Below are 23,061 nucleotides of genomic sequence, written 5' to 3' on the forward strand. Positions count from 1 at the left end.
ACATTTAACTACCAGATGGGAAACATCAGGCCTGACTGTATCTGTTTAATTACCAATTTAACTACTAACTTAACTCATCACCTGAAGTGACGTGCCAAGTTGGGAATCTACTTGATTCCTCTTGCTCTGAAGTCCATCACTTTTCCAAGCTTTCCTTTTCAGTATTGGAAAGGATAAAGGTCCTTCTAACCTCACCATTTAACTGACAGTTTAACCTACCGCTGTTTGAAACTCTGTATAAAATAAAAACACCCAGAAGTATTTCCAAAGCGAAACACAAAAACACGACTGCTGTAACATAAAACCTACACAGAAGCAAGCAATAAAGCCTTGGATGCACATAAATATTAAGAGATAGGATACTGCATAGCAGCAATGAGCATTAGAGTATTTTGCCACCACAGCACTGCTGCGTTGAGACAACAGTGCTTCATAAAGTGTGAAATTACAAGTGCTTTCCTCAGATTAATTATCTCTAATTCAGGCCTGAAGTAGCAATCCACTGACAACACACAATGAATAACGAATGTAAGTGCTAGATAAAAGGATTCACTGTCTGAATCTCTAATACAGGGGGCTCCAATTTTGGAATGAAAGAAAAGGAAAGGTGGAACAATGTAAGGCAGAAATGTAATGAATCTGCAATGTTGTTGAAATATGCAGTTTCACTTAATCTTTTAAATTTTGAGTAGCTAAGGTTTACTTTAAAAATAGCTCATAAAGTGAACTCATACAGCTTTACAGTCACCGACTTTAGATATTTACAACTCTTTTGCCCTTTAAGGATGTTTTGTGAGCAGTATCTAGCGGTTGCTTACTTCCTCCTTGGAAGTGACCAGTAGACCTACTGCTGCTTCCTCAGGCATGATCCTGCAGTACAGTTTGGAGCCCAGACTTCACACACCTAGAAGCTCTTCAAACTTGTACTGCTACGTTCACAGTTTATCTGTGGTTGTTCTCTCCTGGTGTTTCTTTGACTCAAAGTATAGCTTAGACATTAATGAAAGTGAAGTAATTAAGTTTGTTAGGTTTTTTTTTTTTTTAATTCTGGTTTTATTCAAGTAATATTTCAACAGCATCACAGAAGCATAGGTTCTCTCCTTTTCCATGGAACTAAGTATTATAAACACCAATTCCCTAATTACAAGAAGGCAAACCACACACAGGAGGATGAAACACAAAGGGCACAACGAGAAGAAAAGACCCAAAATACTATTTTGTGTATTCTACTGGTTAAATTACTAGAAAGAAACTGCAAATTAAGCAGTTTTCACTCTGCTACATATCCTACTGGAAACCAAATCAATAACACTACTTCATGTCATCTGGACTCAGTAGCAACTCCAAATTCAGAAAGGGTGGTTTCTGTTACCATCTGCTTGTCCTTCCTCCCACAGCATCTTACTGCCACTTGCTTCTGCTCACATTGAGTTCCACAAACATACATTTAATACACAGTAATATAACATTTATCAATATTGTACATATTTCAGCCAAATAAAATTTTAATAGCAGAAAATAAACATTCTTGTTGAAAAGCTTCGTAAGAACTCAAAACTGGCAATCCTTTGGAACAAGTAATGGCCTGAGATTCAGTAATCTTAAAAAAAAAAAAAAAGGGTAATTCAATAATTCTAAGTCATATCAGACCTTGAAGGTAGAAACAAACATGGAGAACCACTGACCGAATACACATAAAGACAACAGATGTACACTCAATCCAGCCAGGAAAAAAAAAAAGGAAGCAGGTGAAATGGACACTACTTGGAAGATCAGAGAGGAAAGCACGTAGTAGTCAAGATGTGAGATGAGAAAGGGCAGAACACTGGACAGCAGAAGAAAGTCCAGTTCTCAGTTATGTCATTTAACACAAAGTGCTGCATTTAGAGACAGTGTCTCAATGTGGAGATGTGGAAAGCGGTATCCACGCACGGGAGTCTCTCCCTCATGACAGAAAGAAGCACTCCTCCTGTTTTGTCCATGCTGAGCTTCCATTGAGGCATCAGAAAAAAGAAAAAAGCCAGTATTTCAATTTGAACAAAACCAAACGTGACTGAAACTAAAAGCAAGAAGCACCACCACATTCAACGTAAAACCAACAGCGTACGTTGGATATTTTAAGACAATTGGAACACCGTCAGAATAAAGCCATTTGCAAGAGGCACAACTTTCTTTCCTACCAACCACCAATTACATCCTTCAAAATTCATTAAATGGTTGAACAAGAAAGCTTTTCTGCTATAGAAACTATCACCTGTATATGGACAGCATGTATGTTCTTCATCAGTTGAAGAAAAAAAAAAATATTTGTGAAATTAGGAAATCTGATGTGAGAATATAGCAATACATACTGACTTCCGTAACACTGTTCAGAGTATACATGCTGTAAAATTCCTCTGTATTCTTAATGTAAACACTGCTATAAAAATTCCATAGTTCACAGTGAAAGGCTGGACTTCGACTTTCTTCAAGTACCCAAGCATTCCACATCCACCTTAATTGACATGCATTTCAAGCCACATTTGACCTTTTTGGTTTCTCACGCATTGAAAACGAAGGAAGAATTAGCCTAACGTTTTAAGACTGCTGATCAAAGTTCTTGGAATATATTTCAGCTTTTGAAGTAGTGTATTTCTGGCAGTTTTCCCAGAAGGGGGAACCAAGTCTCTTTTTTATGACGGCCAAGACTAGCCCTGCCTCCTGGTGCTGCAGAGCACAGAAAATCACAGAAACGGAACAGTAAGTCAAGATACGACAGAGGAATTTACAGTGCATGTATTAGCACGGCAAAGAGAAAATGATTAATATCCAGAAACACTAGAAAAGAATCTCTGAGATCTCACATGCATTATTTTGCAATATATGTAAGTTAATTAAAAAAAAAACCTTCAGAAGTGACAGCAGTAATCCTTCAAGTAATATACTAAATGTATCTCGAGAGTTCAGAACTGAAATGACAATTTTAGTTTCAAGTTTGAAACTAAACACATTGTCAGGGAATCTTCCAAGTAAATCCCATAGAGAATTTTTAGAGGGTAACAGTCTTATAACAAAAAATTCTGAGCAGCTCCACAGAAGGGGCGGTGGACGGGAAGAGAATGGAAATAATACTGGATAGAGGTTCAGCTCAAGCTGCCTTTTGCCTGTGCAACAATAGAAAAGCGAGAGTTTTTCACTGAAATTGTCAATTTTGGTTTAAATATTTTACAGATTGCTAACTGCAAAGACAAAATATCTGAACAAATAATCAGCCAGTCTCTTATGCTAAAATTTACAAGAGCTTAACATTTCTTGGGCGCAGTAACTTCACCAGTTTGCTGCTCTTCCATCTTCTGTGGAAACTGCTGTTTCACTACCGGTTAAGCTGCGAATCTTGGAAATATTCAGGGTCCTCAGAACATATTTTTACCAATGTAATTTACTTAATTTTACCGTGCGCTTGCATTTAATTACTATACAGGGTCTCATACACAGATGTATTATTCATGAACACGATAATATGAACTCATTTGTATCCTGAAACCCGACCGAAACACTGAGCTGCAGACTCAAGCACAGTTTTGCTTTGCATTTGCTTCAGGTAATTTTCAGTCCTTTGAAACAGTAATTTCTTTCAACAAGTTTGACTACAAATACATCTTATTTGATTTATGCACTTTTGAAGCACGGTCACTACCTGAAAAATTACAGATGTTTATTTAATTAAAAATGCCTGAATTTGCATAATACATTCTCAGATTAGACACTGTTAAATATTTATATTATTTAGAAATTCCAGGCTTTGTTTAGGACTGCTCTTAAACAGCTAATTTATACGTGTTACTTTTTCCCCAACAACTCTGGACTTCACTTCCAGTTTCAAACATTGGTCTGTGAAGTACTATACAAAATCCTGTCATAAACTTTCAAAGCTCCTAATTTCCTACCGTCTAAGCATTTAGAAAGTCATTAAGATCACATCCAAATGACATACGCCTTTCAAATTTATATGTACCAAATTCTTTTAAGTATTTCTACATAAAGTCATCCTCACCTGAACCTTCTTCAGGGCCACCGGTACGCCATCCAACAGGCACGTTGCTCTGTAAACTTCACTGAACTGCCCGCGGCCAATCTTCTTCTCGATTCGGAAGTTGGCAAGTGTATTATAGCCCATGTCGGGTCGCAAGGCTTTCTACAACCAAACACATCAGAAAAAAAGTTCGCACTTAAGTCAGTAAGACTAATCATGCCAGGGTAAAGATACATTTGAAAGAATATGGTTTAAACTATTACACTTGCTTTATTCCAATGCATTAAAACTATCCCAGACTAATCCCAGGATTTTCTAAAGAAAGCATCTATTATACTATTTTTGGAGTGAGAATTTAAAATTATAAAGGGTTGAGATATACTTAAAATGTGTGCAGCCTGTCAGGAGACTGAAACATAGAAGACAAGAAATCCCATCAGGCTTTAATTGGCCATGTTTCCTTTTTTGTGTCCTAGCTCCCTCCATTAAAAAAACAATAACAAAACAAAAACCCCATCAACCCAGTAAATAAGAGAAACACTAGAGAGAATAAAGGATCAACTTGCATAACAGTATTTTAATGTGGATCATAAGCGTATAAAAATATATTTATATATATTCTTCTGTTGCTCCAGAAATCCGAATATTAGGACACTCTCGTTTTGACAAAATTGTGCTGCATGAACGCTACAACGCGTTCCATGACACAGGCCCTCACTTAATGAGATATTTACAGGGCTTTTTGGGAAAATGTCTAAAATTACACGACTTCAAGATTTCAAATTTTCTAAACCAAGCTGCAGGACGCAGGCTCTCTAAATAGGCTGTACTGAAGAAGTATTGTGTACTTCCCATTTGAACGGGGAGTCGCAGCCTCTGTCCGCACAGTAACTTGACAAATATTAGCGTGAACTACTAAGGCAGTGTGACAACCGCATGCTGAGAGCAAAGTCTCGCTAATGTGTTTTGGCATGCAGGTTTGTAATCACACATTTACATATGCAATGACCTACATTTGCATGTCAGCTCACACACTGTCTGGCTTTATTAAGAGCGGGCACCTCCCCGCGCTGGGCGGCCAGAGTGGCGAGAGAGGGCCAGAGGGCGGTGGTTTTTGGCAGTTGAGGGATGAACTGCCACCAAGGATTAGGTTGATAGGGCCTGAGCATTAGACACTTCATTAGAGGTAATCTGTTTAACAGTGGGCAGTGTATGTAAACTTCACAGCCCATTTGCGGCACCTTTTCCCCCCCATGGCCTTTCTTCAAAGGGCAGCGCGGCTGAGTGACAGCTTGTCTCATCTGCTCCCTTGTCCTGTCATACAATTTAGACGTGGAGAGCTGACATGAGAAGCAACATAGCTGCACATCTCCGGCTACCACAGCGGCTCTCCTCGCCACAACGCAATTTGTGGAGAAATAAGCTCGTGCGGGATAAAGATTTCCTTCGGTCCGAGATGGTAACAGAACAGATTATATACACTTCACTAATGATCACATTACTTCGTATTCACCGAGTAAATCAGCGAGCGCTTGGAATATTACAGTTTCCATAGCAGAGATATCTGTCTTACAACATTAAAATAATCCATGAGTTGGTTCCTCTTTGCAGATTTTTTTTTTTTTAAACTTCAGGTCAAGCAATGTATTAAAACTGTAAGAATATTATTCTTTTTTTCTGCTCTGAACAGACTTCCATAAATTCCAGTTCTCAGTCATATATTCAGTTGTAATCCTGAGTACTGGAGAAATGGGAGGAGAGGGAGGATCCGTTGAACAATTTCTACTAGAAAGAGGTAAGACAAAAATCATAATATACTAATTAATTAATCACGGCATGAAGAGCTCATCTATATGCCAAGTAAATGAAGACAATCTTCAACAGAACCATAATACCCATTTTTCAGACTGGTTTCAGTCTCAGAAAAGAGCTGGTATGTAATTCAGCAGAGAGCTGCCAGGGAAGGAAAGCAGGCACTGGTGAAAGACCACAGTAGTACAGGCATTCAGGGTTAACTTCTACCACTACACCAGAGTAGCTCTCAAGAAAAGTCCTGATTCTGTGTTTTTTTCCAAAACTTTACATTTGCATGCAGTTCTCACCATCTTTGAGTTTTAAATTTTCAAAAGCATCTAATGCCCCATAAAATATCAATGAACTTGAGTACTGATCAAAGAAGGCACATAAAAAGACAGCACCTTTCACAAATCTGTTAGAGAACAATGAAAAGTCTTTATTCGCCAAAACACCCCACCTCACAAGGAACCCAGTGCGCAGCATGTGTTGGTTTCTCCAGCGACCAAGCCTTCCCTGTCCTCTCCCACTGCGAGCTCCTCAGCACTGCCCCGTTACTGGGTGCCAGAGCACTATACCAAGTCAAAGACTGATCTGGATTTTTAACAAGACTGATCTTTAACATGGGCACTCAAAACACAATTTGTTTATTTTTTTAATTATTCACAGATTCACTTCAAACATATCCAAACAAATAGTTGAATTGCAGCAATTTAGAGATTCTAATATCAGTTAAGCATGGAGTGAGACAGGTTTCTCCCATCTGGGCTTTTCTGCTGAAAAAAAAAAAAAAAAAAAAAAAATCACACCACACTTTTTAAAAAATATTCAACTAGGTTCCTTCTGTAAGGCTTCCTAACCTGTAAAACTAAGCTTTCTCATGTTGAGAGAGAGCATTGAGCAGATTAATAGCCAGCTATAAGACGTGAAACAGCAGCAGAAAAATTATTTTCCCAGAGAAGTTACCAGTGAAATCCCAAAGGACACTGCACTGTTCAATACATATAATGAAGCAATAAAATTTCTTTACAATCCAGACTTATCCAAGACAACCAGCTCAAAATACAACTGCAGAGCCTTGTGTTGATTCTCTTAGTTTTCCACCCTGGCACTCAGTACTAGCATCCCAAGGCCAGTGATGAGAACTTTAATGGGGAAGACAACCGTCAAGACAGGGAATTACGATTTTTAAATTAGCCATTACCACACGGGAAAAGATCTACAAGATGCCATGGAAAAACTTCCTTGAAAAGTTAACCTGATTGGTCACTATCATTGGTCACCAGGAAAAGCATTTGAATGCAACAGAAAATAAATGTTTCACAGAAGTCTGTTGCGTGTACACCGCACTCTGCACAGAGCCCTGACCCCTCGGTCTGAGGGAATACAGGTGAACTAGAAACAAAGAGCAGAACAGCAATGCTGAGCAGAGATACGCAATGTCTTCTGCATAAGAGACCTGAATAACTTGTTCTTCAGCTTAGGGGAAAAAAAAAAAAACAAACAAAAAAAAACCACAAACAAAAAAAACACAAACAGTAAGGGATACACACTGCCTTTGGTTGACCAGGTCTGGTAACAGAGTCACATTTTTCTCTTTTCTAGACGCTACAAAGTTCCCATTCTGCTCTTGAGGAAGTGCCAGAACTTGAAGTCTACTGTATCAGGCTACTAATCCGTACTTTCCTACCTTCTTGCATAATCCCTTTTACAGTACGTAAGAGGTTTAGGAGTGCTTGGATATCTGCACTTTCAAATCGTCCTTGTGATGTAATGAAGGACAGTGTCAGACACTTAATTCCAAATAGGAAATGACAATGATCAGAGGGCTGGAGCAGCTCTCCTGTGAGGCCAGGCTGAGAGAGCTGGGACTGTTCAGCCCAGAGAGGAGGAGGCTCTGGGGAGACCTGAGAGCGGCCTTCCAGTGCCTAAAGGGGGCTGCAGGAAAGCTGGGGAGAGACTCTTCAGCAGGACCTGGTGTGACAGGACAAGGTGGAATGGTTTTAAAACAGACGGAGGCAGATTCAGACTGCATACAAGGAAAAAATGTTTTACGCTGAGGGTGGTGGAGCAGTGTCCCAGGTTGCCCAGAGAGGCGGTGGATGCCCCATCCCTGGAAACATTCCAGGCCAGGTTGGCCGGGGCTCTGAGCAACCTGATCTGGTTGGAGATGTCCCTGCTCCTGGCAGGGGGTTGGACTGGGTGGCCTGGAAAGGGCCCTTCCCACCCAAACCATTCTCTGTTTCTAATGGCACAAAGTCTAGTTGGAGGCCAGTAACTAGCACTGTACCTCAGTGATCAATACTGGGTCAAATCCTGCTCATTATCTTCATCTACGATCTGGATGGTAGGGCAAAGTGCTCCCTCGGCACGTTTGCTGATGACAGAAAACTGGGAGGAATGGCTGATGCACCAGAGTCACGCTGCAATCCAGAGGCACCTCAACAGGCTGGAGAAACAGGCTGACAGGAAGCCCATGCAGCTCAACACAGGGAAGTGCACAGCCCTGCATCTGGGCAGCAACAGCCCGCGCACCAGTACCTGAGGGGTGCTGACCTGAGAGAAAACAGCTTTACAGCCCAGACCCCGGGGGTCCCAGCGGACACCAAGCTGAACGTAAGCCAGTAACATGCCCTGCGAAGGAGAGCGGTGTCCCGGGCTGCGTCAGGAGGAGTGCTGCCACCAGGCTTGAGGGAGGTGATCCTTCCCTGAAGGGAAGGTTTGAGGGGAATCTCATCAATGTGTATGAGTATCTGAAGGGAGGGCGTGAAAAGACAGAGCCAGGCTCTCTTCAGTGGTGCCCAGCGACAGGACAATAGCCAATGGGCACAGACTGGAAATACAGCAGGTTTCGTCTGAACATCTGGAAACACTTTTCCACTGTGAGGGTGACTGAGCACTGGCACAGGTTGCCCAGGGAGGTGGTGGAATCTCCCTCCTTGGAGATATTCAGAAGCCCTCCGGACATGGCCCTGGGAAACCTGCTCCAGCAGGAGGGCTGACGACCTCCAGAGCATCTCAACCATTCTGTGACTTTGTGAAATGGTGTTTTCAAGCTAATAGGGACTCAGCCACTGTACTCTACGGTTTAACATCCTCATGCCCTTCATCAACAACTTTCAATGATTAGAGTAGTTTAATTTGCTATTAATATGAATATATGTTTATACAATATTATGATCAAGAGAATTAGGAGAGAATGCATGGGTTTATCAAAACCTGACACATAATTATTCGTAAATCATTATCTCATCGCTTGTTCATAATCCGCTGTATTTTCAATTTCAGTTTTTGCTTCTCCTAAACGTATCAGCAATTAGTACACTAATTTCTTTCCATTACTGGTTTTCACCATAGGCATGCTCTATTAGCAGAGAAATCCATAAGAATTAAAGTCTGTATCTGGCTCGCAGGAAAACCAATCTGGATTAACAAGATGAGAAAAATCACTGAATGATGTTTCATTTTAGCATTCCTCTGGCAATATAACTATCAGAATATGCTTGCTCCCCTCCGCTCTTCATCGCTTGAAATGCAAAACAGTCAAGATTTTAACACAGGTCCAGCTCAGATCCACAAAACAATCTTTAGTCTCAAGAAAAATCCAACCACAAAAACTGCTTGGTGCAGTTTATGCAGTAATTTCCTTTTGCAAAAAATGAGAAATATTATGAATATGCTTGACAATTAACCAAAGCTGAGAATAAATACTAGTTTCTTCTTCTGTAGCAAGCATCTAGTTGAGTACAGCAGTATTGCTTTTAGGCCTGTCCTTAGTTTACCACAGAGGAATGGCATACCTGTAGATGAGCCCTATTACCTGGAACAGTAAAACTAGAAGCATATTTTACCGGTATGAATTCATAAACTGAATTTGTATGTTAGAGTAATATTCCTAAAACTGAACCAGTCCTCAAAAGGTTGATTCTGGGAATCAGAAACAGGTATTCAAATGCTCGGAAGACGGATGAGGAAATATGAAACCTGTTTGTAGGCTGCAAACAGAAAACATAGGAAGATTTCCCAGCAATACAGAAACCTCAATCAGCCGTGTTCTACTTTCTCTTTAGGCAGGAAAGAGGAAAGATGAACAACAATGGGGACCCTTTATGATACTCTGTTCTCGTTTTGTTAGTGAGGGGGGGCCTAAGGTGGTAGCTTCTGTAGGAAACTGCTAGAAGTCGCTCCCCTTTGTTCAGTGGACTCGGCCGGGCCTAGGGCGGACCTGCTGCTGGCCAAGGCCGAGCCGATTGGTAGCAGAATGTTCCCTGATAACGCCTCTGCGATAACGTATTTAAGTAGGGGAAAACAGGAAAAAGAGGAGGAGAAGATGTGAAGCAGCTGAGCGGGGGGCAGAGAGGGGGAGGCGCAAGCCTCATGGGCCTTGCAGGCCTCACCCTCTGGCCTCCCGCCAGGCAGCCGACTGGGCCCAACTCGGCCCGGCCTGGCTGCAAGAAGTGGAGAGGAGATGAGAAGTGAATAAGATGTAAAAAGGATCCTGAGAGGCGTCTGCCAGCCTGTTGTGAGGAACGGCTGCAGACGCCAAGGTCAGTTCAGAAGGAGGGGGAGGAGTAATACGGCTTCTGGCCAAGATTCCTCTGCAACTCGTGGTGAAGACCATGGTGGAGCGGGTTGTCCCCCTGCAGCCCATGGAGGTCCACGGAGGGGCAGAGATCCACCTGCAGCCCGTGGAGGACCCCACGCCGGAGCAGGTGGAGGCCTGAAGGAGGCTGTGGCCCGTGGAGGGCCCGCTGGGACAGCTGTTCTAGAGGGACTGCACCCCGTGGAAGAGATGACCCACGCCGGAGCAGTTTCACGAGGGACTGTGGCCCGTGGGAGGGACCCCACGCTGGAGCAGAGGAGGAATGCGAGGAGTTCTTCCCCCGACGATGATACAGCGGCGTAAAACAACGCGTGATGTACTGACCGCGACCCCCATTCCCTTTCCCCCCCCCGTGCCGCTCGGGAGGGGAAGGTAGTAGAGATAATGTTAAGCCCGGGAAGAGGGAGGGGTGGGGGGAGGTTATCTTGTTCCCTGTCTCATTCTCCTGCTAATTTTAGAAATAAATGAATAGTTTTCCCCAAGTCGAGTCTGTTTTGCCCGTGACGGTAACTTTAAGGATTTCTCCCCGTCCTTATCTCAAACCTTGAGCCGTTTTTCTTATATCATCTCCCCCTGTTCTCTCGGAGGGTGGGGGGAGCGAGAGAGAGACTGCGTAGTCTGGTCCCGATCGGGGCTGAACTACGACAGTTATTTTGGCGCCCAACGTGGGGCTCGAGGAATTTGAGATAAGGATTGAGTTTAATTGGGAGCAGTAACGGGCAAAACAGGGATTGAACTTGACAAAAGAGCAAAATGATTATGGGGAATTTATGTTCTGATTGTGGTGAAGGGATAAGTGGTGAATTGTTTGTTAATTGTCTACCCACTGTTGGTGTTGTGAGGATATTATTTTGATTTTGGTGCGGGGAATTCTATTTTCTTCTGTTGATGTGTGTGTATTTTACTTATAATACTTAAATACGTAATTCGCAGAGGCGAGGGGTGGAATGTTCTCGTTTTGTTAGTGAGGGGGGGCCTAAGGTGGTAGCTTCTGTAGGAAACTGCTAGAAGTCGCTCCCCTTTGTTCAGTGGACTCGGCCGGGCCTAGGGCGGACCCGCTGCTGGCCAAGGCCGAGCCAATTGGTAGCAGAATGTCCCGTGATAACGCCTCTGCGATAACGTATTTAAGTAGGGGAAAACAGGAAAAAGAGGAGGAGAAGATGTGAAGCAGCTGAGCGGGGGGCAGAGAGGGGGAGGCGCGAGCCTCATGGGCCTTGCAGGCCTCACCCTCTGGCCTCCCGCCAGGCAGCCGACTGGGCCCAACTCGGCCCGGCCTGGCTGCAAGAAGTGGAGAGGAGATGAGAAGTGAATGAGATGTAAAAAGGATCCTGAGAGGCGTCTGCCAGCCTGTTGTGAGGAACGGCTGCAGACGCCAAGGTCAGTTCAGAAGGAGGGGGAGGAGTAATACGGCTTCTGGCCAAGATTCCTCTGCAACTCGTGGTGAAGACCATGGTGGAGCGGGTTGTCCCCCTGCAGCCCATGGAGGTCCACGGAGGGGCAGAGATCCACCTGCAGCCCGGGGAGGACCCCACGCTGGAGCAGGTGGAGGCCTGAAGGAGGCTGTGGCCCGTGGAGGCCCCGCTGGGACAGCTGTTCTGGAGGGACTGCACCCGTGGAAGAGATGACCCACGCCGGAGCAGTTTCACGAGGGACTGTGGCCCGTGGGAGGGACCCCACGCTGGAGCAGAGGAGGAATGCGAGGAGTTCTTCCCCCGACGATGATACAGCGGCGTAAAACAACGCGTGATGAACTGACCGCGACCCCCATTCCCTTTTCCCCCCCCCGTGCCGCTCGGGAGGGGAAGGTAGTAGAGATAATGTTAAGCCCGGGAAGAGGGAGGGGTGGGGGGAGGTTATCTTGTTCCCTGTCTCATTCTCCTGCTAATTTTAGAAATAAATGAATAGTTTTCCCCAAGTCGAGTCTGTTTTGCCCGTGACGGTAACTTTAAGGATTTCTCCCTGTCCTTATCTCAAACCTTGAGCCGTTTTTCTTATATCATCTCCCCCTGTTCTCTCGGAGGGTGGGGGGAGCGAGAGAGAGACTGCGTAGTCTGGTCCCGATCGGGGCTGAACTACGACATACTCCTAACAAGAAAATTGTTTTGAAATTATAAATGTTTTTTCTCAAAGTGTCTGTATGCACAGCTATACATTAGTCTTCAATTTCTAACTGTTCTGCATTGGTATAAAGGCTATTAAATATAGATTTTTTTTTTTTTTTGTTATCACAGTGCTATAATAAAAACACTGGACCTAAGGAAACTTGGTTATCGTAAATTTACTGAATTCCACAAGCTATAATTCAATTTAGTTTTTGTTAAATAAAGGGCACAAATTGCCTTATCAGCTATGCTGCTAACAATAAAACAACAAAATGTAGGTTCCAGCTTTGTAAAGAATTGTCCAGCTTTTACTTCAGAATGGTCACCACAGTAAATATTTTAGAGTATTCCTCTACAGGCTCTTGCACTCACTTTGAAGACTTACCTCCTAAAAAGCAATATCCCAATAATATCTCTCATCAGACAATCCTGATCCTTTGTTTCACACCATCAACACATACCCAAAGATCAAATTACTTATGCATCTTCCTTCTAACAGAACTACAGCTCTTGTGAATTTCTCTTGCCCGGTTTCAACAGGTAATGGCACTAATTCATACACTGTCACCATCAGCAGGTGTAAGAAGAGAAAGCTGAAGGTAACTGTTCGCAATAAATACGGTAATTCTGTTACAACTTTGAAACATATAGTGTTTAACAGCTCACCATTTCTCAGGAAAACAACCTTTGCTTCCTACTCCCACTCCAACTCCAAATCCCCCAAGTTGGTGAAGCAGTAGGAGGCAAAAATGAAAAGTAATTATTTTCTATGACATATAAGACTGATATTCAACAAATTCAAGATCACCAGAACACATTTTATCTGTTTACAGCTTCTTTGTCCTCACAAGAAATAATGTTTTCTAATTTCTCTCTTTTTCTGTCCAAGAAATGATAGCATCCACTCTTGAGTAACTGTTAAAAAAAAAAAAAGTACCTGTGGCTGAAACGGCAGCGCCGTAGGCCCCTGCATGCCTTGTGACTGTTCATCCATTCTGTCACATAAAAGCGTCCTTTACGTCCTGGAAGGAGAAACACAGTCACTACATTGTAATTCAACCTGTGTTTATCATCAATGAACAGCAGCAGGAACTGAGGAATTACTTCTCATCTGCATGCTTGAGTTTACTAACACTTAACTACTCCAGCCCTGCACTGGTTTGAGAAGGAAGTTTTGTTACGTTTAGCTGTTTGATAAAAGGAAACAAATCACTATACATATCTGAACTTATTATTAGAAGATGTACATTGAACTACTTGAGCCAGACAAGTGGCTCTGCCTGATAAAAGCTGTGTCACCCTATTATTGGCAGAGGGACCGATCACTTGTTTAACTACATTGCTGTCTGCTGGCCAGTACCTTTGGGAAACAGCAGATCAGCAGAACAGTTACAACTGCTGCATGCACACGCTTTATGTTGCACTAACTTACCTGTAGATTTTAGGGAGTATGCAAGAGCAGTTCCCTCTAAATAGAAAAAAAAAAAAAAGCTGAAGAGCACACACATTGCGTTCTGAGAAGACAGCTAAGAGGGCTATGAGGTACCATATTAGCATCACAGCCTCCATTCCCAGCTATCAACCTCACACCCCATCTGTAAGAGGGTAGGAAAGCTGCCAAGTCCGCAAGAAACAAGGCTTTGACCAACAACAAGGGCTGCAAAAGGTGCAGAATCGTTATTAGGAAGAACAGGAGAAAACAAAATGCAAACGTCCACGAGGCTTTTTTCCCAGCTAAGCAAATCCTTTCTTAGGCCACACAACATTTTGTTGAGGGGGAGCAGGTGCAGCTCCCGGTTTTACTGGTGTCTGTGAGAGCCATCTCTGTTCAGATGAAGACAACAGGAGGTTCACTGGCAGCTTCAAATGCAAACAATTAAAGAAACTTTTATACAAACAGTAGACAAGCCCTGAACAACTTTTCATCACATGAAACACAAAGTGTCTCTGCCGAATACGTGGTCAAACCTGCCAAGGCCTTCACAGGAACAGGAGTCATTCATCTGAGAAGCAAGAATAGTTTTCCAGTCAATTTAAGTTTTTTAAAGTTTATGTTCTTATTTCCTGCTCCAAATGCCAAAAGTTCTAGAGATGGTTTGACATTAAAAACTTCTCTGATACCTCTTAATCTTTAACATTATGAAATCTCCTATGGTAAATTTACTCTGATAAATCTATGTACTTCATATACTGCAAACATGTCCTTCTGCACACAGAGCTACTCATGTTTCACAAACCTTTCCTTACAATCAGTATGTAAAAATTACTTTAAAAGTATTTAAATTCAGCATGAACGCACACAATCTATCACCTCTGTTAAAATACACACAAAATAAATGTTCCCAGTGATTTCTTGAGAGAGCATTAAAAATGTTAGAAGTAACACTCAACAGAAAGCAGCAAACCTTAGAAATGTTTTTCAAAGCCCAGTGCAAAATATTTAAGAAACTCTAAGGAATAGTTTGTGTTAACAGCACTGTTGTTATTCTTACAGCTTCACTGCCATAACATTACTAATAGATAAAACAACAACGCGGCTTGGCAAAGTTTCTCAATATACCGCTCTGCTTTCACTCCCCTGTTTAAAGCAGCCATCCCATGCCATCCCAGTCCCATCAGCTACTCGCAACACCAAACCACAGCCACCCTCCAGAGCGACACAGGGTCCCAGCAGCTTTGCTGTCCTGCCCTTCGTACCCCCGCATAAAGCACACAGCTTGGGACTTCCCGCTGTTTGGTCTGAGTACCAGCTGTGGTTAATTGAAAGAGAAAAAACATCTGAGAAGCAGTTTCAGGAAGGTCAAACAGCCGGCAGACGTGTCGTGCTCACACAGCACAGGCAAGGCAATCTTTTAGCCGGTCCTGGGACACCAGTACTGACAATTCTTGCGAGTTCTACATCATCTCCCACCCAACCTCCTCGCCAAGGCAAGAATTCGTAACACAAGAGCACTGGAAATTAAACTGTTGTCACAAGGCTGCGCCTAAACTCTCCGGTTCGATTCACAGAGGTTTATGCAGTTGGAACAAATTCTGGGGGAGGAATGCGTGACAGTCTTCAGGAATCTTCTGCTAATTTCTTGCTGTAAAGACCTTTCTATCACGGCCAAAAATCCAAGAATTCTTTTCTGAAGTGCTATTTCGATTAGCCTTTGTAAGAACAGTCATCTTTTCGATGCCATCAATATTTCTACTGCGAGTTTTGCCGTGTGTTTTCCTGACGTGTTTACACATTGAAGACTGCTGACCATGCAATGCACCAAGAGGTAACTCCTACAGGTCACAAACACTTGTTTCAAAATCCCCAGGAAAAAGAAGTAAATACAAAACTCTTCACCCTCTATTTTAGACATTTATTCGTGGCTAATGAGGTCTAAGCTGAAATGTTTAGATGATGTATGTTGATCCAGGTACTATGTAATCCAGTCACCTTATCTGAACAGTCACAGGCACTGATGGGAAGTGTTTGGGAATTTGTCTCTTTCCTTTTTTTTTTTTTGTTTGAAATGTAGAGAAAGGATAGAAAAGGGAGAAGTCATAGCATTACCACTGCCAGTGGCTCTGTCCTCTGTGGCTTGTTTTTTATTGTAAAAACAAGCAAACTAAAGAGGTAAGAAATACGTTCTACCACAAGAAGCATGGAAGACTTATTAACATCTGGATTTGTTGTTGCTTTTGCAGAGGAAAGGCAAAGATCAGTATTTTCCCCCATATATGGAAGCTCCTTTATTTTCTTAACTTGTTTTTGTCTTTGAAGATGGCATGATAGATTCAACATTTTAGAGTAATTTGGCATTTTGATCACAGACGAATGCAAAAAAAAAAAAACCAAGGATGCGAAATGTATCTTTTGTACTGTTTGTCAACATAAGCAAGAACTATATTTTGCTGCCTGAAGACTGTTTTCACAGCAAGGCATGACTTTCTCCTTGATAATGAACTCCAGAGGTCAAAACATAGTGATACAATATTTACCATCTTTAATTAAATTGAAACAATAAGTATTACTCTTCCAAAGATGGTTTTCAAGTCCTAATTTATGGTGAAAAGACACTAAAAATCCTGCCAAAGAGTCATCGCTTGTTTAAAACTGAAAAGCAAACACAAAACACATTTAAATGTGACATGTCTATCACCCCTTTAAACAAGTAATACGATGACCTCCTTCTGCAAATCCATCACCATGATATACATCGCTTCATGGAAAACAGATAACAGATGAAGTGAGAGGCGAGCCAACTAGACCACCACCCCTCAAAACTTCCAAAGCGGCAAACACAACTAATGTTTTTAAACGCTCTCACACTGATCATGTGGGAGGAAAGGCCTCCTTGCCTTCACCATACCACTTGCAAAGACAGGAACAATGGAAGACTCTAATAATTTATCTTGCAAAGATGACTTTCATGACTTCGATGATGATCACTTGGATTCAGACCAACCCGTACACAACAGCAACCACCGGAACACAGGCATATACACTAAATCTTATACTTCAGTTATGGTTACTGATGCTTTGCAGGTATGAGGAGACCTTTGGTTAACTACTAATGCTTTAAATCTTTGTATTTTTCAGTTGATCAAAACAGTAGATGGCACCTACACATAAAGGACGCAGGATGATGCACCTACCATTTCACGTTGCAATGGCATAGCAACTCCCTTAATAGAGACTACTCACTCCACGCACCGGGTCCACCATACAGCAAAAGGAAGTTAAGATAACTTACTGGTGAGGACTCATCAAACTGCAACTGCCTGAACTGGGAATAACACCTTTTCCCTTCTTCATACACAGGCCTCGCTGTCCTTATTCACTTCCTTACTGGACACTGGTCAAAGCGGTCTGATATCTGCCCACAGATCTAAAGATCACACAAAGGCACAAAGTAGCCCAAAAGGCAAGGGCGCATTCCTGCACCCCAAGAGAAGGTCACATCCCGCAGTCAGCACCCAGCTTTCCAGGGGGTTTCCAGCAGTCTCCGAGGGGAGAGGTGAGACTACCCACAACTCTGCAGTGAAACCAGAGGAGAGGATCTGCTTCTGAAAGGCAACCAGAGCTCATCGCTGACATTTCACTGGAATATATTTTAAAATAACATTTTTAAAGGAAGGAAAAAAAAAAAAAAAAAAAAAAAAAAAAAAAGATACCTGGGAAAAACCTGAAATCCTTGTAACTTCAGGTCTTGCAACTAAGTCTTTATAAACATGATCAAACTATTTCAGGAGAAAAAGCTGAAATACACTGCCTAACCACATGAAACATGCTTTTTAAACATTATTTTCATAGTTCAAAGTCCATAAACCACTCACACTGAAATATATTTCACAGTATTCAGGCAATAATGTTATTGCTTTAATAGATGGCTGTTCTACAACAACAAAAAATACAATGTTTTCCTGTAGAAAACATCTATAGTAGTCTCAATGATAGATGGTTTCCATTAGCTACGTGCTATACACTATCATTTGTTAACTTTGGATCTTAAGTGGGGACATTCAATAAACAATGGCAAAGAAGAAACAGCTATACTTTAAAAAAAAAAAAAAAAAAAAAAGTATATCCTTAAAAAGAATACTCATTGTTACAGTTCTGCTGAGAATCTGAAAGCCTCCAACTTTTTTTTCCCCGCAGAAGATAGGTGCAACCACTCCAGATAATTGCTACCACGGACCAACACAAAGTTTACTTTGTTCACGATGTGCTGATCAGGCACAGGGTCACTTTAATTGCTGTTCGCAGAGGATGGAATGTACTGTGTTTACTTCTGGATTACACTGTCAATTAAGGCAGGTATTTTTAGTTTTTACTATAACCATTATATTATTTTAGTTAGGTCAGAGCCAAGGCTCTTCAGAAACAACGATCCATTTAACACTGTACGTACTCCTTACTTTTTTGGTGTCTACAAGTTAGATTCTTCAGCGTCTAACACTTTTTAAATGACAAATTTTAGACCTCTAAATTTTTCAACTATCTTTACTAACTAAATTCAAAGATAAAGATCATCCTGAGCTGAGAAAAAAAACCCCATTTATTAATACTAGTTTCTATATAAGAATACAGCCTACAGGAATATTCCCACATGCTTATATCACACGTTGACTCTCAGCTACCCAGCTACAATTTAAATGTAGGCTGAACATTCAAGTAGTCACCTTGGTTGAAACCAAAAAAAAACCAACTGTGCTCCGGAAACAAGGATTTACATTTCCAAATGCCTCACTGAACATCCAAAACAAAAATTAACACACAACTAGCCATCCCACCACGCAGGTGTCAACCCCCCAGCATTTTATACCAGGGAGCCCAAGCGTGCCAGTCCTGTTCCAGCTCTGCTCTCCAACCTAACAGCAACTCTCAGCTCCCAGATGAAAGTCACATACCTCTGGGGAGACAAACCTTTGGCAGGTTAAGAAGCGGGTATCCCACTGCTTTACAAAACACACTGCCTTAACAGTCATTCTTGACCTCTTCTAAGGAAAAAAAGGCTAGTTGTCTGGAGGAAACTGGCTGCCTGGTCAAACCTGGCCCGCATTTGGTCAGGTCATGCTCTTCAGCACCCACTCAACGCTGGCAGCCAGGGTGCAGGTTGCAGTTTACGAATTTTTAGAGTGATTGTTAAAAGCAGTGGCTCAGGACTCGCTCAGGGAAGATCCTGGATGAAGCCAGAGAATGTCAGCAGCTGTAAACCAAGCATCCCGACTTTATCATTCAGATTACGTTAAATGACAGCACAGCTATGTGTTTTCCAAATAAATAAGAAGTCAGAAGTCATGTCCAGTAAGGCAAAATAACCTGAAATCTAAATATATTATAATTCTTGAACATTAAAATGTAATTTTTCCTGATGCTCTGCATAAACTATTGAAGAGGAGAAACATCTATGTTTTGATGTCATAACAGACACATTTTACTTGCAAAAGTGAAAGTCACTTCAGTTTCCTAGCTATTTTTAGTGCATTCCTAATGACGGGGAAATACTTAGAAAGTAACAGTCCCCATACTCTAATAGCAGCTCTCAGAACTCCGACGTGTCCAAAGCCTTTAGACACTTCCTGTATCCGAGGGTCTCCAAAAAAAGCACAAGAAAAACAACACCCTGAGCAGTTTACCTAAACCTCTGCTCTCTCAATTCAAATTGGTCTTGTTGCGGTCTCTCACCCATGCACTGAAAAGATACTGCATCCCAGGTGAGCTTCATAAGTGCTAAAACACATTTCAAGAAGTTGTTCATCCACCTTTACATCACTGGCATTCCAAACTCATACTTAATATAAGCACATTTAGCACGAGTGGCAAGAGATTCTCACAAAAAAAAAAACAAAAAAAAACCAAAAAAACACTAAACAACCCAGATTTCCAAATAGGAATGACAGCACAGGACATACACAGCATCTTTTCTGTAAATTATTCCTGACTAACATAGAGCATTAAAGTGAATTCTAGTTCAACGCACACACATTACTATGCCATCCATTCATAAAGTTACACACTCCATAAAAGACAGTATTAGAAATTACGGAATAACACTGAAACGCTTTCAGTATGTAAAAATAACAGCCAACTTTGTGATCTGTGATTGGTCATGCTCCAGCCCAGCCCACGGCGTCCATTTCTCATAAATACTAAGCTTTTTATTCCATAATGTAACGTAGTCAATAAAACATTACAGTGAGTTATTTCATTTACAGTGTACTGCAGTGTTGCTCATTATTTAAACTACTCATTTATTTAATAAGTATTTTATATATGCCAAATAATTACCCCAGTAGTGTATTTTTCTCACTCTGAATAGCTACATTAGATATATACATTAATAAAGCAAAATGCATTTAAGTTGACACTCATTAGACCTCTGCCAAGGCAATCAAGACCTTAATTGGCAAGGGATAAAGCAAACTCAAGACTGGAAGACCAAGTTAATAATCAGCACAGTAAAATCTGTCACTTATCCCAATTAGTATATAATGTCTGTGTGAGTATATGTATGTATGTATGTATGTATTATAACATATTAATACACACGCACACACATATGTGTCTATGCATAACAAAATATAAATATGCACACCGATATGTACATGTCTATGCATATTTATCTATAGATTATGCATAGATACACCTGCATGTACATACACACAGAATATTTACTATCAGCTGACAGTAGTAAAAATGAAATAATTGCTTTACATTGTCAAAAAAAAAAAAAAGTCTTCCAACATGTGAAAAATACGTATCCATTTGTGAAATTCCTTGCAGAAGCACCCATATCACAGAAAAGTTGTATTTGCATCTTCTAAAGCACTGACAGTGATTGAACATAGATGTATATACAGAAGTAGGATTAGTCTTAATTTTAGAAACAACTCCTAGAACCCTTTATTTTTTTTAACATACCACCAGCTCAATATTCCCGGCAGGATCATTCCTTCCCTCTGCAGGGACAGCCTTGAATGTGGACAACAAAAATTCTCAGCACTTGTTAATCTAAAAAGTAGCTATCACTTATCTTTACAGAAATAACTAACATGGAATTTTTCAACAAACTTACGTCCAAATTCTCTACTCATGGACGTTCCAGTCAAAGAAGCCAAAAAACACACGGACAGTTAAACTGGGCTGAGAGTTGGTTTTAGCAAGAGCAGGTGTAACCATACACAAAGTAAAATCTACTTACAAAAAAGTAACAGAATACACTAAGAGTTCATACGCAATTTTCTCATCCGTCCACCCCAGTTTATCAGGTGTATTTTCATTCCCTGAAAACACCAGCACCAGTCACTGTCATTACCCAGCTACTAAGCCTTTGCCCTCTGTTGATGCTGTCCGACTAGAAGATAAAAGTCCAGGCTCTCCTGCTTCACAAGTCCACTTCCCTTCCTCTTCATTTGCACAATTCATAAGTTACACTTTGTTGACTTCTCCCTCTGCAGTTCAATTATGTCCCTCAAGTAGATTGCTTACCTTGCAAGGTGCTCCCAAAGGGCTGTACATGCTCTGACTTGCCCTTTTTTGAACCCTTTGTTTGTTATTTCATACGAACAGAAGAAGAAACAGGAACTGAAACTGCTCAGGCAGCAGGTTTCTACATTTTCATTTACCTTCTATTCATCTAAAAAGAAATTTGATAGCCCATTTCTTTATACTGAGTGGCCAGCTACAAAGGCCATAGGTGGATCAGAAGCACATCAGAGTGACAAGATCTGCAGGGAATGAACTATCGTACCTGACCACGATATCATCAAGCACATCACACTCCATTGTGCTACTGCCTCTGTAAGGCTGTGGTTCCAAGACAGCATGAACCGCTTACGTGATGCTGCAGTTTCTCCTGCCTCCAGCCATGCCTTCCAGACCCTTTCCCTTCCAGGGGGGTTCCTGTGGCTACCCAGCCTCCTGGATAAGGCAATTGAAACCAGGTGAAAACTAACCTTGACAAAGAGTCGCATCTTTCCAGTTCAGTTCCCCAAATTGTTCCATCGCAGAGACAAGGACAGAACTGTGATGGCAAAAGACAGAGGAAGACATAGCTGGGGGAAGAGCAGCCCTGACTTAGATCAGTTAAATCTACTGTCAAATTCCACCTCTAACATGAAATTACACAAGCTGATCTAACAGCTTAGTGACACCAAACGTCTTGCTTCCTCTCCTTTTCTCTGCCACATGATCCCACATAGCCATCTTGAAGTCTTCAGACCTTTTGCTGAGCTGATGTAGTTCCCTAATGCAGCTGGGTTTACATTCTGCAAGCAGTGAACCGAATCAACATCTATGGGAGTCCGCTGAGTGCCAGAGGAAAAGCAGGGGAAGTTCAAAGATGGGATATAGAAAGGGAATTGTAGAAGAAACAGAACATCTCCCTTCTGGCAACAACGCGCTAGTACATTAGCTCACCACATTTCAGTTTACTACATCCTTAGGTGGGGATACTAACAAGAACTTAAACTCAAAACAGCTACAACAGGAAGGCAAGAGTCAGCAGAGAGAGAAGGCAATGTATTCAATGCCAAGCCAAGAGTTTTGTCAACAAAATACTGTATGGGAAATAGGAAAAATGAAAATGAGAGGAGAATAAGTCATCTTAACAAGTCAAACTACAAAAAAAAAAATTGCAAAGACTGTCAGAGAAAGGAAGCTAAGACATGACTTGGAAACCCTGATAACATCTACATTGCTACAGGTGAAGTAGAACACATTTAACAATAAGTCCCATACAATCCTTAAAGGAATGTCTAACTATCTTAGAAACCAGCGCAAGACATCACCTTGTGACATACTGCAGGTGTCAGATGCACACTTGCAAGCTGAAAAAAATATCTGTAGGATATAATTTAAAATCTGTGCTACACTAAAAGTGGTGAAATGAATGAAGCACTATACAGAAACAGAAAAGAAACACCAGCCGTATTTCATAGGCTTTCTGTGATGCTGGCTAGCATTAGCTTTGAACTCTGAAAGCACGCATGACAGTAGCGAGCAATCCAGGATCCCCGGGTCCAGAAGCAAAGCAGCTAGCAGCCAGCACGCTCCAGACGCGGGCCAGCAC

At 41.7% G+C, this 23,061-nt stretch overlaps 1 protein-coding gene across 2 annotated transcripts in view; it reads right to left on the reverse strand.

Moving 5' to 3' along the window:
* Positions 1-23,061, reverse strand: part of NEK7 (NIMA related kinase 7) — a 68,891-nt gene that overhangs the window by 42,089 nt on the left and 3,741 nt on the right. For both annotated transcript variants that reach the window (XM_086753074.1, XM_086753075.1), the window contains exons 2-3: positions 13,449-13,533; positions 4,034-4,174 (exon numbers count right to left, since the gene is read on the reverse strand). In XM_086753074.1, the coding sequence (XP_086609200.1) occupies positions 4,034-4,174; positions 13,449-13,505 (198 nt within the window). In that variant the 5' untranslated portion in view covers positions 13,506-13,533. The remainder of the gene's footprint in view (positions 1-4,033; positions 4,175-13,448; positions 13,534-23,061) is intronic.

Source organism: Chlamydotis macqueenii, chromosome 8 (genome assembly GCF_036417535.1).
Source record: "Chlamydotis macqueenii isolate bChlMac1 chromosome 8, bChlMac1.mat, whole genome shotgun sequence".
NCBI lineage: Eukaryota > Metazoa > Chordata > Aves > Otidiformes > Otididae > Chlamydotis > Chlamydotis macqueenii.